This window comes from Manacus candei, unplaced genomic scaffold (genome assembly GCF_025592945.1).
Source record: "Manacus candei isolate 608988 ecotype Guabito, Panama unplaced genomic scaffold, ASM2559294v1 h1tg000033l, whole genome shotgun sequence".
Taxonomy (NCBI): domain Eukaryota; kingdom Metazoa; phylum Chordata; class Aves; order Passeriformes; family Pipridae; genus Manacus; species Manacus candei.
In genome coordinates, this window is record NW_026138081.1 from 5,959,411 (window position 1) to 5,975,394 (window position 15,984).

At 35.6% G+C, this 15,984-nt stretch overlaps 1 protein-coding gene across 8 annotated transcripts in view; it reads left to right on the forward strand.

Moving 5' to 3' along the window:
- The window catches only part of PCNX1 (pecanex 1), an 85,824-nt gene that overhangs the window by 46,736 nt on the left and 23,104 nt on the right, over positions 1-15,984 (forward strand). For 5 of the 8 annotated variants that reach the window (XM_051791489.1, XM_051791490.1, XM_051791493.1 and 2 more), the window contains 10 exons: positions 1,797-2,014; positions 3,091-3,244; positions 3,904-3,936; positions 4,755-4,926; positions 8,355-8,465; positions 8,958-9,049; positions 10,317-10,426; positions 12,138-12,243; positions 14,014-14,106; positions 15,589-15,739. In XM_051791489.1, coding sequence (XP_051647449.1) covers positions 1,797-2,014; positions 3,091-3,244; positions 3,904-3,936; positions 4,755-4,926; positions 8,355-8,465; positions 8,958-9,049; positions 10,317-10,426; positions 12,138-12,243; positions 14,014-14,106; positions 15,589-15,739 — 1,240 coding nt within the window. The remainder of the gene's footprint in view (positions 1-1,796; positions 2,015-3,090; positions 3,245-3,903; positions 3,937-4,754; positions 4,927-8,354; positions 8,466-8,957; positions 9,050-10,316; positions 10,427-12,137; positions 12,244-14,013; positions 14,107-15,588; positions 15,740-15,984) is intronic. The other 3 variants (XM_051791491.1, XM_051791494.1, XM_051791496.1) reach the window with 1 other exon arrangement.

Consider the following 15,984-nt stretch of genomic DNA (forward strand, 5'->3'; position numbering starts at 1 on the left):
AGCAACAGAAAGAATAAATATTGTGTTCTGACCAAGAGAAACTTCAATAATTTCCCTGAAAGGAATTTATAAATCTGTCATTGGAATCTGCTGTACAAAATTTAAATTGATGTGCAAGAAGTGACTGGGAAAACAGGGCAGAAGCTTACTATGTTTCGTATTGCAAGTAGTTTGTGATCTTAAACCTTTTATATTGTTGTCAAGTTCAGACATATCTGTACTCTGAAGTCTAATATTGCTGTGTCATGAAAAAAATGTGAATGGTGCATGATTCTTAAGTTAGCAAACCAAAGGAAAGTATATCCAAGTACTTAATGACCTAATCAAGAAGGAAAATGAAATACAACTTTAGGATTTGTCAGAGGAGCAAGAGACCTGCATTTGCCTGACTGTACTTTTGATCAAGAATGTGCTCTTCTAACTTTGTGTCTGCTAGAGGAACTTCCTTTGCTTTCCACCATCCCCCTTGAAAATATAACCTTCAGAAAAGAGGCTGCATTACCTCTCCTGTGCTTTTGGTTTGCCTGTGTAGTCCCAGTGGAGGGAATGATTCTGTTAAAGGCAAACTCATGACTGTAAAAGCTTAGTCCATGTGCCTAAATGGAAATTTCCACTGAAATTTATTTTTAGTGCCATGAATGTTATGGTGATTCTACCTTTTAAGAAACTAGGTTTTTAAGAAGTTGTCAAGAAAAGGACCTCTTTTCTGACATAGCTTATCTTAAATAGTATGTTTTGTATTTTTGAAATGCCATCAGAAAGAGAGTGTTCCTACTTGTTGTTTTCATTAGTATTTTTCTAGGAAGGAAAAGCTGGCTGAGCATAGTTAGAATACACTGATGATTTAAGGAGTGATGAAAAAAAAATTATAAAAAGAGAAATCGAATGTTAAACTTAAAGATAATTGTAGGAAAAGACCCCTCTAAGCCCTAAAACCTATAGTTTTGACACTTAAAGGTGAGGTGAGTATTGAAATTTTACTCTTTGCCTTAAACAATTGTGACTTTTTCCATTAAATTACATTTTAACTGTGATATTATTTAAGAATAAAGGGCAGTGTATTAAGATGTTTCTTGGCCTGTTAGTGAAACTTAAAGTGAATTGGATGACACATACATGCTGTAGTAACTTTTTAACATTGAGTACTCTCCTTAAATGTCCTTTATGGTTGTTAGTATTGCTGCGATTTTCAGGAGTACTGTAGAGTGACAAACTACAAAATAAGTGAGAGATGCAGTCAGTCATAAATAGTACTTGGCTGCTTAGGGCAGAGCTTTTTTAAGCTCATTTCTGAGTGTATTCTGGATTCAGTGAGTTTGAATTTGACTGCTGGTGCACGCATATGTTGCTTTGTCATGCAAAAAGAACCATTAAGCATGGGTTTGCATGCAGGTTAGCTGACTATAAGAAATGTGTTGTAATTTATTTAAATTAATAATTGGAATATTCTTGTAGTGTATGTTATTCCTGTTCATGTATCAGTTTACTTGTCTTCAAATTTGAGGTTTTCAGAGTAAATGGGATAATGTGCTTGGAAGACCTGTTTGTTTGAAATAAGGCATGTAGTAAAATGGCAAATGATTGTGTTGTATGCCAACTGTCATTGCTGCCAGTGCTATTCATGTGCTGTGATAAGGAGAGGAAAAGTAAGTAGAAGCCTGTGAACTGACAGTGCTTAACATATAACTTCTCAAAAGTGAAACTAAAGTATTCCAGCAGTTTTCTTTAAAGCTGTTTTCAGTAGAATACAGTGACACAATAAAAATGAGCTTTTGTTAATACTGACTTTCTTTTAGCTTTCTCTTCCTCAGATCAGGTTGAACAGGCTGCTAACAATGGATACAGATCTACTGGAGCAGCAAGATATTGACCTGAGCCCTGACCTTCAGGACCACATGCAACCTCAAGAGGAAGCAGCTCAAAAAGTCAAGCAGTACTATCGCTTTTGGATCCTGCCTAAGCTTTGGATTAGCATAAATTTTGATAGATTAACTCTTCTGGCTTTATTTGATAGGTGAGATCCTTGTATGTTACTAGACCTTGGAGAGCAAAGATTGAAAAATGATGACTAAACTGTAATATAGATAAACCTATCCTTAGGGAATTGTACATATTTTCTGCACTCTGAAAGGTGAAAGAATAATGCAAAGTGTATTTTTTCTGAAATAGTGAAGGCTACTCTCCTTTTTTCTCAAGCAACCTAAAAAAGGAAAAAGGAAACCAACTCTCACTTTGCCTGAGTGGGGCAATAAAATAATTGAATGGTCAAAACAAGACATTCATTGCTAATCTTTAAAGCTAGGAAATAGTTTTGTCCAAAAAGTAATTGAAAGGGTCTAGAACCTGGCATACACTTAGTGTTTCAGCAAATAGAGAGAATTTGCCTGCTGTTTCAAAGCATTTTTCTAAAGTCATCTAATACTGTAACTTGTTGTCTCTGCTGCATTTACCTAGTGAAATAAAATTAAGATGAACCTTCGGTTACCAGCTTTTGGAATATGTGGAGTATTTATATTTTGGTAATGAACTTCCTTGAAATAAACAATAGAGTAGTGATTCTGTCTACAGAGCAACACTATTAATTCTGTTCCTAAGCACTACCAATATCATAGGGAATTATCTTTATTCCACTTGGCATATCTTACCCAAGTGAGAGTATTTTTAGTTTCTTCATTACAAAATCATGAATGACAGCGTGTATACAGATAAGCTGTCATGCTTGTGTTTTTTACAGGCTTGTAATCATCCTGGATGGGCCTTGAGTATAGATTTGTGTTACAGATCACACTTCTGGTTAAACATTTGAATTAATTCTGAAATTATCTGCTGAAGTTATCTTCTGCTGTTTAAAGTTCAGTTCTATAAGATGCTAATTGCTTTCAGCTGTCATTGAAAGCCTGGTAGCTCTTAGCTTTGCTGAGAGACAGTGTATAGTCCGTGGAAGTTCAAATCTATTCTTAACTACTTTGCTACCGGCAGCATAACTGTTGTTGATTTCTGACCCTAACTGTTCCCTTGCAGCTTTTTCTAGACATAGTTAGCTTTTAATTCTATCTTTTTTTTTCTTTTTTTTTTCTCCCTCTAATACAGGAATCGTGAGATCCTTGAAAATGTATTAGCTGTCATCCTAGCTATTCTAGTTGCATTTCTGGGCTCTGTACTTCTTATAGAGGGCTTTTTCAAGGATATTTGGGTCTTCCAGTTCTGCCTGGTGATAGCCAGTTGTCAGTACTCGCTGTTGAAGGTATTTTAATTTCTGTCTTCGCTTTCTACGAACTATAGATATAACTTTGGTTGGGTGTTGCAGGTTAGTCAGAGCTTTAAGGGAAAAATGCATGTTTATCATTTATAAAGAAATGAGTAAACTTTAGCTTCATGGAAAGTTTGATAGATGGTAATACAAGATCACTTCACTAGAATGGTTCTGCATATGTTTGTTAAACAACCTGTAATTTATTGTTCTCATGCACTCTTTGTTTTCCCAAAAAGGAACACATTCTCACTGGTTAAGAGCAACCTACAAACAGAACTTGAAATTTTATTGCTTTGGGGTTTTATTTTTTTTAGTGGATATACCTCAATGCATTCATATGAAGCATTTATACCTAAGCAAATTTTTAATCAGATTATTGAATTTTTTAGACTATTGTTAATGGTATATTTGTAATCTAAGAATGATTGTTTATATTTTATGATTAGACTATTGGGGTGGAAATTAGATTTAGAATTTAAGTTCATAACTGTTGAAAAAACAGTAAAAGAGGCTGTAGTGTGGCTTGACAATTGTAAAATTAATTGTAGATATTGTTAAAAGAACTTCAGTCAAGAAACTGTGTGTGTGTGTGGAGGTAAACACACTTATCTGTAGATTGGGTAACTTTCCTCTTTCCATTTTGGTTTCAGAGTGTTCAGCCAGATTCTTCTTCCCCTCGACATGTAAGTCATGGGCACGTGCTACTGTACTAACCTTGCAGATGCAGAGCTTCTACAGAGAACTGATCACTTTGGTTTGATCTTTTTGGCATTTCTTCCATGTGCCTTCTCCTAAGGCATGAAAGGCTTATAATTGCCTTAGTGTAAGAGAAGGCAACTGATACTGCCTTACGTTTTTGTGATAATAAGCTGAGTATGCCATGCTCTAGTAAGCATTAATGTTTGGGCATGGAAATGTTCATGTGCTAGTGTTGCACAATATGTTTATATTCTGTGTGCATGTGCTAGATTGCCAAGACAAAATATTCCTTGTATGTCTTAAAATATGTAAAAGCGTTATTCCTTTGCAGCAAGGAATTCTTACTACTTTACATAAGAGGTTGTGTGTTTTTATAAACACACAAATAGATTCCCTCCCCACCCCCCAGCAGGAGCAGTATCTGAGTAATAAACTTTAATTGCTTTTTCTTTAAAATGGATTTATTCTCTCTTGCTTGCAAAACCTAGTCAGAGCTTCTCTAGCATTTAGTCCTGCAAGCAACATAGTCTTCACTGTATTTTATGCTAAGAGTAAATATATCTTAGTCTAACTTAATCTGAATGTTGTGTCTTTCTTATATCAAAGCCATAAAAAAAGACAGACTGGTATCACTGCTAGGATTTTATGCAGAAAACTTTAGGTTATGCTGAGATGACAGTACATTAGTTGATGAGCAGTGATTTTGGTTCTGAAGCTGTCTGTAGGAGAAGAGTAAAAATTACTTTTTCTTCTAATAATAAACAAATGTTGGTGGTTTTGTGTTTTGTTTTTTTTTAAACAGGGTCACAATCGTATCATAGCCTATAGTAGGCCTGTATATTTCTGTTTATGTTGTGGTCTTATTTGGCTGTTGGATTATGGCAGCAGAAACATATCTACAACAAGATTCAGGTTGTATGGAATGGCTTTCACCAACCCATTACTGCTGCTGTCAGCCAGGGACTTAGTTATAGGTGAGTGGCTTTTTCATGGATCTGAATTGTTTGCTTCACAACAGTAGAACTTCATGGGAACACTTCTGCCTTCTATAGATTTGCTCTAGCAAATGGCAGAGATGTCCTCTAATGTGGTGTCACAGATATTTTTCGTTATGTAGTGTCTTAGCCCTCATCCCTAAACTTTCTTCTTAACTTGAATCTGGATATGTTACCCTGTGCTTGGACCTAGGTGCTCAGTAGTTAAAGAAACATTTTGATTTGAACTCTTTCATTCGCTCTGGAGGGGCTTGTGGCAAATTAAGTAGGAGTTCTTGTAAATGAGGTTATTTGTATTTAGCAATTTGGTAGAACAGTACAGACACAATTTAAAAAAAAAAACCACATTTTAGACAGACTAAATCTTATTTAATGTGCCTCTTCTCAGAACAGGCCTATCAGCAGTACAATTTTGGGCAGTATGTGGTACTTTCATTATGTTCTGAGCAGCACAGTGCATTCACAATACTGCTGGCATTTAACACCCCTCCTTCAACCCAATGCAAAAACCAAACAGCATAAAAAAACCCAAAACAACAATCCTTTCCCCGGTGTACTTACAAAATTATGAAAATAGTAGCAGCTGTGTAATCTCAGGCAGAACCCATCAAAAGGAGAGAGAGGACATAAACATGTGGAAGTCATCTTATCACGGGAACTTCGTGCATTACTTTAGTGGAGAAAAATTATTTGGGTGATCTTTTGTCGATCACTACTTTGGGAGGGGTAACAAAATCTGTAAGAATTCATCCATATTGAATTCTGTTGCTCTTCAGTTGTGTCCAAGTATCTGTGCATGAAAGACTCCAGCAGCTAAATGTTATGACTGCATGCTGACAGTTTTCTGTCCAAGAAAAATGAAAACTTGGTGTGGGTTTTTTAAAATTTTAATTAATTAATAAGAATTATTGACTTAAGCATTTGGGTATTAGTTTTTATTACTCAATTTTAAGAACATCCTGAATTTCATGCCTTATACTGTTTCCCCCTTCAACTTTCTGCTAATAAGTCTGTATGTGAATTTAAATGTTCAGAGGGAAAATGTCGAAGCCACGTATGTATGAACAGAGTATTGTCCCAACACTTTCAAAGGTGCTTTTGAACAGATTCTTTGGCTCTATTTATGTACTGGCATACTTCATTCTGTGTCTGTGATGGAAAAAGAAGTTAAGACAGAAGATACTTTTGACTCATTCAAGATATAAAACTACCCTAATTTCTCTTGATTATACTCTGTCAATTTTGAAAGTATTTTCTTCCCTTTCCTACTACCTGGAGTCATTGCCATAATGCATACCCCTATCCCCATAAGATAATGTACGTGTAAATAGTGTGTCATATTATGAAAGTGAGCTACCTTTTACAAGTACTTAAGAGTCTTTACCAGTTTTAAAAGATATAGAGGCATCTTCACCAGGCCATGTCCATCTTGGGATTAGCTTTTAAAACTCCTAGTTCAAGAGTTCTGAGTGGGTTTTGATCCTTATGTTTTACTCTTCTACTGGGCTATCTTGCAGCAGCTTATGTGGTTTATGTTTCTTAGCAGTTCTCCCCATAAAAAAATCAGATTGCCAGAATGGCTCACTCTTCTTAAAAAACACCAAACAAACAAAATCCCCACACCTCACCACCCAAAAAACAAACCAAAATAAAAACCTACACTGTACATCCCCCCACACCTGCATACCCTTGCCTTTGGAGAAACTCTTAATGTTGCTGAAGTACTGGTTCAGAAAGCTTTGTGATCGCAAAGCAAGCTGGCTGCTTGCAAACATACTTTGTTAGCACAAAGTAAAAATCTCAGCTGCCTTTTTCCCCATTCCCAGGCATAGCTACTAGAACAACACAGGTGCAGGGCATGGCAAACTTAATGTAAATAACATAATTGCTGTATCCTTGCCAACAGACAAGTGAGGACTAGCATAAATTTATATTTTGTGTCCCAAATATTGGACTTGATCAATTGCTTTAAATATACTCCACATTTATAATAATTATTTTCAGTTTTCACCTAGGTGGTCCCCATTACAGAACAAATATGTTATGGACTGTAAAAGCCTCATAAATAGTGGCTTTTTGCTGGGGTACTCTTTAAAAATTGTGTTTTCCCAATCTGTCTGGTAACTTTGTTTTCAATGGGCACAAGATAGTGCGATTTACAGGCCTTCAGGAAACAGCTTTTTAACCTGTCAGTGACAAAACATTGTATTTACCTCCTGTGTAGGCTTCCTTTAGTAATGATTTGAGATAAAAGTTTGACTTGAGTTCTGAAAAAATATTTTCATCAGGTCCTGAGGAGCTGGTCTGTAGTCTTTTATGTCCTAGTTTGTATAAGTAAAAAAATGCAGAATTCAGTGTTTTTTCCTAAGCCTGGAACCTACATGTTTTTAAATTACATTGTTTAACTTTACCACTGAATAGGGAAAAAAAATCAGATTGTCAGTATTTATCTCACTCATAGAAATATCTATGACTGTAGATATTTCTAATTCCTTCAGTGTCCAACCATTCTGCAGATATAAAATTAGAAACTTAAAAATTTAAGACTCTGATGCTTTACAGGATACTTCAAAATCTGTTTCTTCTTTTGATCACTGAAGCTACAAGTCAATAGGATTGTAGAAAGTCCTCCCTAAACTTCCAGACTTGGTCTGCCAGGGCTATTTTCATTATTTGATCCTTCTGTCCCTCAGAATCTAGAACTTCTGAAATCTGAACTTGTGTAGAAGATTGTTATTCCTGCATCTTTTATTCCTTAAAATAGAAAGTAAATGGTATGTACAGGTTGGGACATACCATTTTCTGTATCAGTATTAACTGACATTCATTTATCTTTGTGTTCTGAAATCCTATAATTTGCAGAGGTTTTCATGATTCACACAGTGGCCTGTTTTCATTAAAATAAGAGTCATTTAGGATCAGAAATTTCAGAAGTGCTGTGAGAAAATGAGTAAAATGTCAAACATTATTAGTAGCAGAAAACCCAGAGGTGGAATGCTTGGCCTCTTATGTCAGTGTGGCTGGTGTTAGCTTGCTCCTGTAAGGCAATTAAGGCAGATAAGCCTCACTTACAATGAGTGAAAATTTACAAATCTAGTCTGTAAACACTCCTGGGTGATCTTTGTTAAATAAAAATGAAAAGCCTGAATGGGCCTGTGTCCATTTCTACGGCAATTAAAACAAAAGTACAAGAAATCTTCTGACTGTTGGTCTATATAATCTGTGTATTCAGTCAGTTTTGAGTCACTGAAGTAGAACTTTACATAATATATATTTTCCTTAGAAATTATAGTATAGAAATACTTCGGTGATGTTGAGTTAAATGGTGTGTGTTACTCTAGAACTTAAACTTATCATGATGTATTTTTAATATTCACCACTTTTTCAACTATTGTTTTCTTTTGTAGTGTTTACACTATGTTTCCCTATAGTATTCTTCATTGGTCTCCTGCCTCAGGTGAATACATTTGTGATGTATCTCTGTGAACAGCTGGACATCCATGTCTTCGGTGGCAATGGTGAGTGTTGTGTTCTCTGTCAGCGGTAAAAGCACGAGGCTTGGAGCAGCCAAGATTAGTATGCTACTTAAAAAACTTAGTGATTACATTATTTGTACTCCTGTCCTCTAAACACAGGATACTTAACTGTATTTTTAAAAAGTTTTAAGGTCTTCTGATTGATTATTGAGAAATAGAATTACTGTCCTAGTAATTATGTCAAAAAGTATACCTTCTTCCTCAACTGGTTTCTGGTGCACTTTTTAACTGTTTTATTACTATGGTAATGTTGTTAAAAAAATGAGGAGGTAAAAAAAGCCACATAAAATGCTCTTTATAAAAATCATTTGTAGGGGAAAATACAAGTAGTTGCTCAAGGTTGGATTATTAATTTTTTTTTCATCAGAGGGATGTTGCAACTAAGGGGGCTGATATCTTCTTAAGCAAACTGAAGTATTTTGTATTCTGACTTTAGTACATAACAATGTTTTTTTTCTTTTCTGTGATATGCAGCTACCACAAGCCTGCTTGCAGCACTTTACAGTTTTATCTGTAGTATTGTGGCAGTAGCATTGTTGTATGGACTGTGCTATGGTGCCCTGAAGGTGAGCAAAATGTTATGCACAGTATATATTAATGTTTTGGGTTTTGTTCTCTGCTTTCTTCTGTATTAGATAACACAAGTATGCAGAAACTGAATTAGAAATATTAGTCTTGATTTGCTAGGGTTCCATACTTGCTCAGCTGTGATGTCAATTGAGGAGATGCAATGCAGGAACAAATCAGATTTTTTTGCTTTTAAAAGGTGCATGATTTGTGCCTGCAGTAACAGGCTATTTTTTGGTTAAAAATACATGACATTTACCATAAGTTCCATTCTACATTGATTCTTGGGGAAAAAAGGAAGTGGCTTGTTTCTAGCAGAGTCTTCATGTATTGTTTATTAACTCTCAAAATGGCTTATGTTAGTATTTTTTTCTGGTGCTGCGAAAGTGAAATAATCTCTTCAAATTAATATTTACCTGAAAAGAAACCAGGAAATAGTTTGTAGTGTCAAAATGAAGATGTGTGCCTGTGCGAAAGGTAGCAAAGGGGACACCCACTATCTCCACCCCAGTTTTCCTTGCTTGAAATACCTTTCTATCAGAAAACAGTGTGTAGTGTGGTGTTGGTTCTGTTTGTGCATTTCAGGTGTGTCAGTAATCAAAAATGCTTATTTTACAATTAATTGTAAAATAAATGTGTGCCATCCAACTCAAAGTTGACTGGCTTTTTTCCCCTCTGTCACAGAGTGGAAAGTTCCTAGAGGAAATATTCCCATGATGCTGTCACCTGCAGAACATCATTAGCTTTCTGTGAATTTGTACACTTGTCTCATTAGCCTTTTGTAAACACATCTGTTTAAGATAAACAAGTTTTAGCAAAGAATCACTATCTCATTTTGCAGATCCAATACAGATCATGAAAACAAAAATAAACCCAATGTTTAATCTGCATTCAGCAAATTAGGAAAAATTACATTCTGAGTCAAAACATTTGTAACTTTCAAAATTGAGAATTGACTAAATGTAAGTCTTAAGAACCTGTGGTCTCGAGGAATGCAGGAAATTCTTAAGAGTTATGTAAAATGATGACTGTTTAATGATTAAGGTGCTGTAGGGTTGAGGGATGTACACTGTGTTAGAGTTCCTGATCTGTAGTTAGACATAGGTAAATATTGAGCAATATTTTTGTACAAAAAGTCCTCATTTATTTTTGTGGCTTCGTAGTTAAATTTTTCATTCTCTTTACTATGATATACATAATTCTTGTATGTCAGGTAAGTGGTGTATACTTGTCTCCTTTTTATTAATCTTTTATTTCTGTCTGCAGGATTCCTGGGATGGGCAGCATATTCCAGTTCTCTTCTCCATATTTTGTGGTTTGTTAGTGGCAATATCGTATCATCTCAGCAGACAAAGTAGTGACCCTTCTGTACTTTTGTAAGTGATAATTTGTATCCCTTTCCCAAGGAACAAGCAAACTGCTAGGCAAAACTACTAATAATGTTAGTTGTTGGTACTGTTGGAACTTGTAGTCACCCACATTAATCAAAATAGTCTGTTCTTGGTTCAGAAATCCTCAGATTTTGCACCTAGTTCCTCCTGTAACAACCACCTTTCTTTGTGACTTCTAGTAAGTCACTTACATGCCAAAATCTGATTTAGCTGCCTGCTGATGTTCTCCAAAATGTCAGTCAGGTGCCATCTTTCTGCTGGTGGGTTTGTGCTGAACATGTATCTTTCCTATATTTAAAGACGTGCTCAGGGCACTAGTTAAAACTGAAGTCCACAGGGGGTTTTTCTGAACAGTTTCTCTCACTTCATTTGTTTATCTGGTCTTATATTGGATGTGTGCTCAAAGCACTTGTACAAATAATTTCATCTCAGATACAAAACAATAAGGATCTGTTTTGGTGATGAGCATTCCCATCTAGCATCGGGAAGCAGGTATTCATGTTGCTGTTCCTGAGTTAGAGTATTGATCTGATGCTGAGAGTATTTCTGATTCAGTTAATAATTATGCACGTAAATCAAAATAGTTCCAGTAGGAGAAACACCTCCCCCAGCATAGCCAATAGAAGCTCAGTGACATATCTGGCTGCGTTAGGCAGAGCTTCAACTTGGACTTAATTGTAACCATAATGTTGGATGAATTTGATAAATAGTAGCCTGGGTCAGATAGCGAGAGAACTCTCCTGTGAACAAGGAGATTAATGATTCGTTCAGACAAGAGGAAAATTCTTATCTTTGGGTTGACCAGTAAACCTTGTCCTCTTGTTACCTTTAGTTCAGTTGGCTTTACTCAGCTGGTATGTGGTCCCTGTCCCTAGATACTTGTTCTTTTGTTCTTTCTGAGTACTAAATCCTGGATGCTTATGTTTGACCTGTGGTTTCACCTGTTTAGCCAGATGTGGCATAGTTAAGCACTGCAATAGATTGTAATATGTAATTTCCTTTGAAGATCTAGGGCTCGTTCAGTAGTGATCTTCCTGTCTGTAAAATGAAATAATACTTCTGCACTGCATAGGGTATTGTAAGAAAAATCACATTGAGGGGTCGACAGACAATTAGTAGTGGCTAGTAATGCTGCGCATGGTCTCCTAAAAGCTTAAGTGTAAAGTTTTTGCACATTAGTGTCATCAAGGCCTGCTGAGAATTTAGTAGTTTGGTCAGAATGCCTAATTGAGTGATTAATCAGGGTAGTATAGATTTTTTAGGGTTTTTTTTGTTGTTGAAGTTTGAATTAAAGCAAAGAATTAATGGTTTTCTGACTGGTATTGACAAATAGACCAGTTCTAAATTTTGCACATTTCTGTTTGGTTATTTACGAATTCAAATTTTGTTTCATGACTACTGAGAACTTCACTTAAAATTCAGTTTTTGTTCAGTTAGTGCTGTTGCTTCTACTGAAACTGCTATTTGAACATTTGGCTGCTGTTCTTCAATGGTGGTCATTCTGTGCAAGAGAGAACTAATTCTTTTATAAAGCTGAGATGTCTGTAAGTTTGCTCAGCTATGTGAAAGCATTAATATGCCAGAATTAATTTTTGTTGCGATCAGCTTGTAATAGAACTTCTGACTCCATTATTCTTCTAAAACCACATTAAACAATGCATGCTTTTCAGTGGGTTTTTTTTTTGTTTCCCTTAAGCTCTTTAGTGCAATCAAAATTTTTTCCTAATTCTGAAGACAAAAACCCTGAGGATCCTCTGTCTGAAGTAAAAGATCCTTTACCTGAGAAGCTTAGAAATTCTGTGGTAAGTAGGCTTTTTAGTTTTGGTATTGGTTTTGTTTTTTTTTTTTTTAAATTTATTTAAAGCATTTGCTTTACATTGGTTTGTATAGCATCAATCTGGGTCTTGCTTACGCTTGTCACCATGGTGCTGATTAGATGGATATCAGAGCATTTCCTTGAACTCTGCTGGTGAACCGAAGTGCTCTAAGAAGAGTATAATGCTCATATTGCCATTTTAAGTTATTTAGAAGTAGACATGAGAGCATTGGAATTCCCTAGTATGAATTCAGTGAAGTATCACTGAGGATTTTCTTCTAGCTCATCAATATTAATAAATGATACTTGAGTTTTGTGCAGGAGTTAATGGAGAAGAGTTAATTGTGGCAAGAACTATATGAACCCAGTATTTCTAATAATGTGAGGAAGAGCTTTGTGCTTGCTATTCCAGAAGTGGAAAATAAAAATGGTGAAAGTGTTGTGGGGCTTTCTGTGGTTTGCTTTGGATGTTTTCAGTTGTTTTGTTGTTTGATTTCTTTGGAGGCAGATGTAACCTGTTCCATTTACTTAGGCTCATACTTTGAAATTTTAGTACCAATTCACTCCAAGTATTTATAGAAGTAATATTTAAACATTATCCTTTTTCACACAGTGTAGCAATAAATAAAAGGCTTAAGAAGCTTAGTATGTTTAATTTGTACAAAAGAAGGTTGAACATTCACTTAGCTTTGTGTAGGGCTTGGCTGTAGGGGAGGAACAGTATAACTGGGTTTCTCATAATACAGCAAGCACAGACATGATGAGGTGCAACCTGTGGAAACTGGAAATAAATATTTAGAGCAGAGAAACTGCAGTTCTTCTAACACTGAACAATAGAGACTGACAGGAGCTGCAAGCTCCTCTTTAACTCTTAAACTGGTTTTAGTCTCCAAGGGGGCAGGGGAGCTGAGGATTTTTGATTCTAGTCTTTTTTTCAGTGGTTTTTGAAATCAGGACTAATTGATTTAAAAAAAAAGTAAGCTGTAGCGCAAGAAGTTAAAACTTTGCAGCAGTAGTTGCTCTGTGTATTTGTCGATTTTGGAGTAGTTAATCCTTCGATGATTTTCTTGGCTGTAAATAGCAGAGTTGCCATGGCCCTAAGCACACATTGCCCCCTTGTGGCCGACTCTGGCATTACTAGTTTTGTCATTTTTTTTCTCATTATCAACGATTTGTTTTCAGTTTTTAAGAAGTAATGGAAAATTCAAACTCATTCCAAAGGATTCCAAAGCTATCCTTTACCCTTCTGAAAGGGAGGGGATAAAGGGTTAAAGCCTCATTGTTTTCCCTGGTTGATAGCTCTGCCAAGGCAGCACTCTTCCAGAGCTCTTAATTGCCCCATGATTTAAGCAATTCTTAGATCATAAAGGGGAATTTTGATTGTCCCTTCCATCTCTTTCATCATTGCTTTAGGGGGGGGCAATCATTGCACCCCCTCACGGTCCAGAAGGAGAGAGAGAATCTATGGGGTGTATTGATTTGTCCTTCCCTGCTATTGATATGCACCTAACTTAGTTAAACTCACGCTCTTAGCTGTAGGATTTGTCCTGTGAAATTTCTGATAACTTCAATGGAAGTAATTAACACTGGCATAATTTGAAAATCTCTAATCGATTTCAGTGTTACTGTGTATGTATGTTAACAAGGTATTTAAAGGTTGGACTTGATGATCTTGGAGGTCTTTTCCAACTTTAATGATTCTAAGAGGACAACTAAAGCTGATATTTTCTAAAATTGTTTTATTTTTACTCTGCAGAGTGAACGATTGCAGTCTGACCTGATTGTGTGTATAGTCATTGGTGTACTCTATTTTGCAATTCACGTCAGTACAGTATTTACAGTTTTACAGGTAAGGTATTGCTTCATGTCTTCCATTTGCCTTCTGTATGCAAATACTTTGTGATATAAAGCTTATTTTGATAGTTCACTGAGTCTCCTGACTAGTTTTAGATGGTCTTTAAATATATAGTGTGATAAGTACATGACTGAAGTTCTTCACTTTTATGTGCTCAAAAAGTCATCTTCCCCTGTTCTTTCCTAGTTTCTGCTTATATTCTGGACTTTGTTTTAGTCTCTGACACAAAACACCCTCTTTTGTTTCATCTATCTCAGTTAAATAGTCAGGATCATTTTGGAATAAGGAAAAAAGAAACTTAAAAAAGAGTTTAAAAGGTTTGATTCCTAAAGTTTGAGGGGCTGAACCTTGACACATTAGTTGCATGCTAGCATGGCTGTTTGTAGACTATAGTATAGGGGAGTACCTCTTTACTGGAATGGTTATTTACAGGACTAACTAATGTCATATGTGACTCCTACTTGATGATGACATGGGACTAGATCCTGTGCTTGAATTTAAATTAAGCATTTACCTAAAGAGTTGCAGTTACTGAGTTTTTTATTTTGGTATTCCTGTAATGGAAGTATTGATTAGGTTATGAACAGCTTTATGTCAAGCAAATGAAAATTTCTTTTATGTATTTTAGAATGATTTTATACTCCTCCTGCTGCCTAAAGTTAAACTAAAAAACTAATTTTAAAAAGCATATGTATTTAGGTAGCTGCATGTTTTCAGGTCAAGTGCCCTATTTAAACAGGTGTACTAGTGTTTTCTAAGGAACATCTCTTCTATTGTATGGTTGAATTTCAGCACTCCTCTGCAATGTTGCATTCCCCCATGTTTGAGAAAATTGGCTGCATGTTTTTCACCAGTTGTATAGTTCAATAGACTTAGGCTTCACCGAATTCAGAAAGAGCTTATGACAAGACAATGCAATCCCAATTTTTCTATTACTTATCTAGAAATTTTGAGAAAATTTTAATGTTTGGAAAGCATTACTGTGAAATCCAACCTTCATACCACGTTAATATTGCAGTATTTTGTGACTTCTGTGGAAAGGTTTGGTCTTGTGGGACGCTTCTTACTTTCTCAAGAGAATATGAAATTAATGATTTGGTTTTGCTTATGCTTATACCTCCTTTTATCCAGCAGACGGAAATGTAAATTGGGTTCAGCCTTTAGAGAATAATACCTTTTTAAAATGAAATGCATATGGGTCAGAAGCAATGGACTATGAAAGAAGATTGGTGTACTATTTTTACTTTAAAATACATTTCAACTCAGTGAAAATTTGCTAGATACAGAGAGGCTTTTTTCTTGCAGGTTTTCTTGTTTTATCTTAAAGTTAGTAGTACAGTCTTCCATGAGGAAATAATTTCCCAACTTAGTATTCCAGGAGCACTTGCCTAGATGCTGGAAAAAGTATTACGTTGTTAGTGTATTATTTTGTTTATAAAAAACAAACCTTAATTTCTTCAATTCTTTTTTTTTTAGCCTATTTTAAGTTATGTTCTTTATGCATTGGTGGGTACGGTAGGCTTTGTGACCCATTATGTTCTGCCTCAACTCCGAAAGCAACTTCCTTGGCATTGCTTTTCTCACCCGCTGCTGAAAACCAAGGAATACCATCAGTTTGAAGTCCGAAGTAAGTATCATTCATAACACTTTACTGAACTTGCTGTAGTTGCTGACCTTTTAATAAACTTAATTTCTTCTCTTTATTACTCTTACCACCAGAGTTTTTAATTATATCTCATCTATAAATGTCTTACTTTCTCAGTTCCTCCTGGTTTCATTCCATGACGTTTTACGTATCTCTTAGTTGATGATGGTAATACATGTGCTAACGTTATCCCAGAGCAGTTCCACTAAAACAGTGTCTTCAGAATC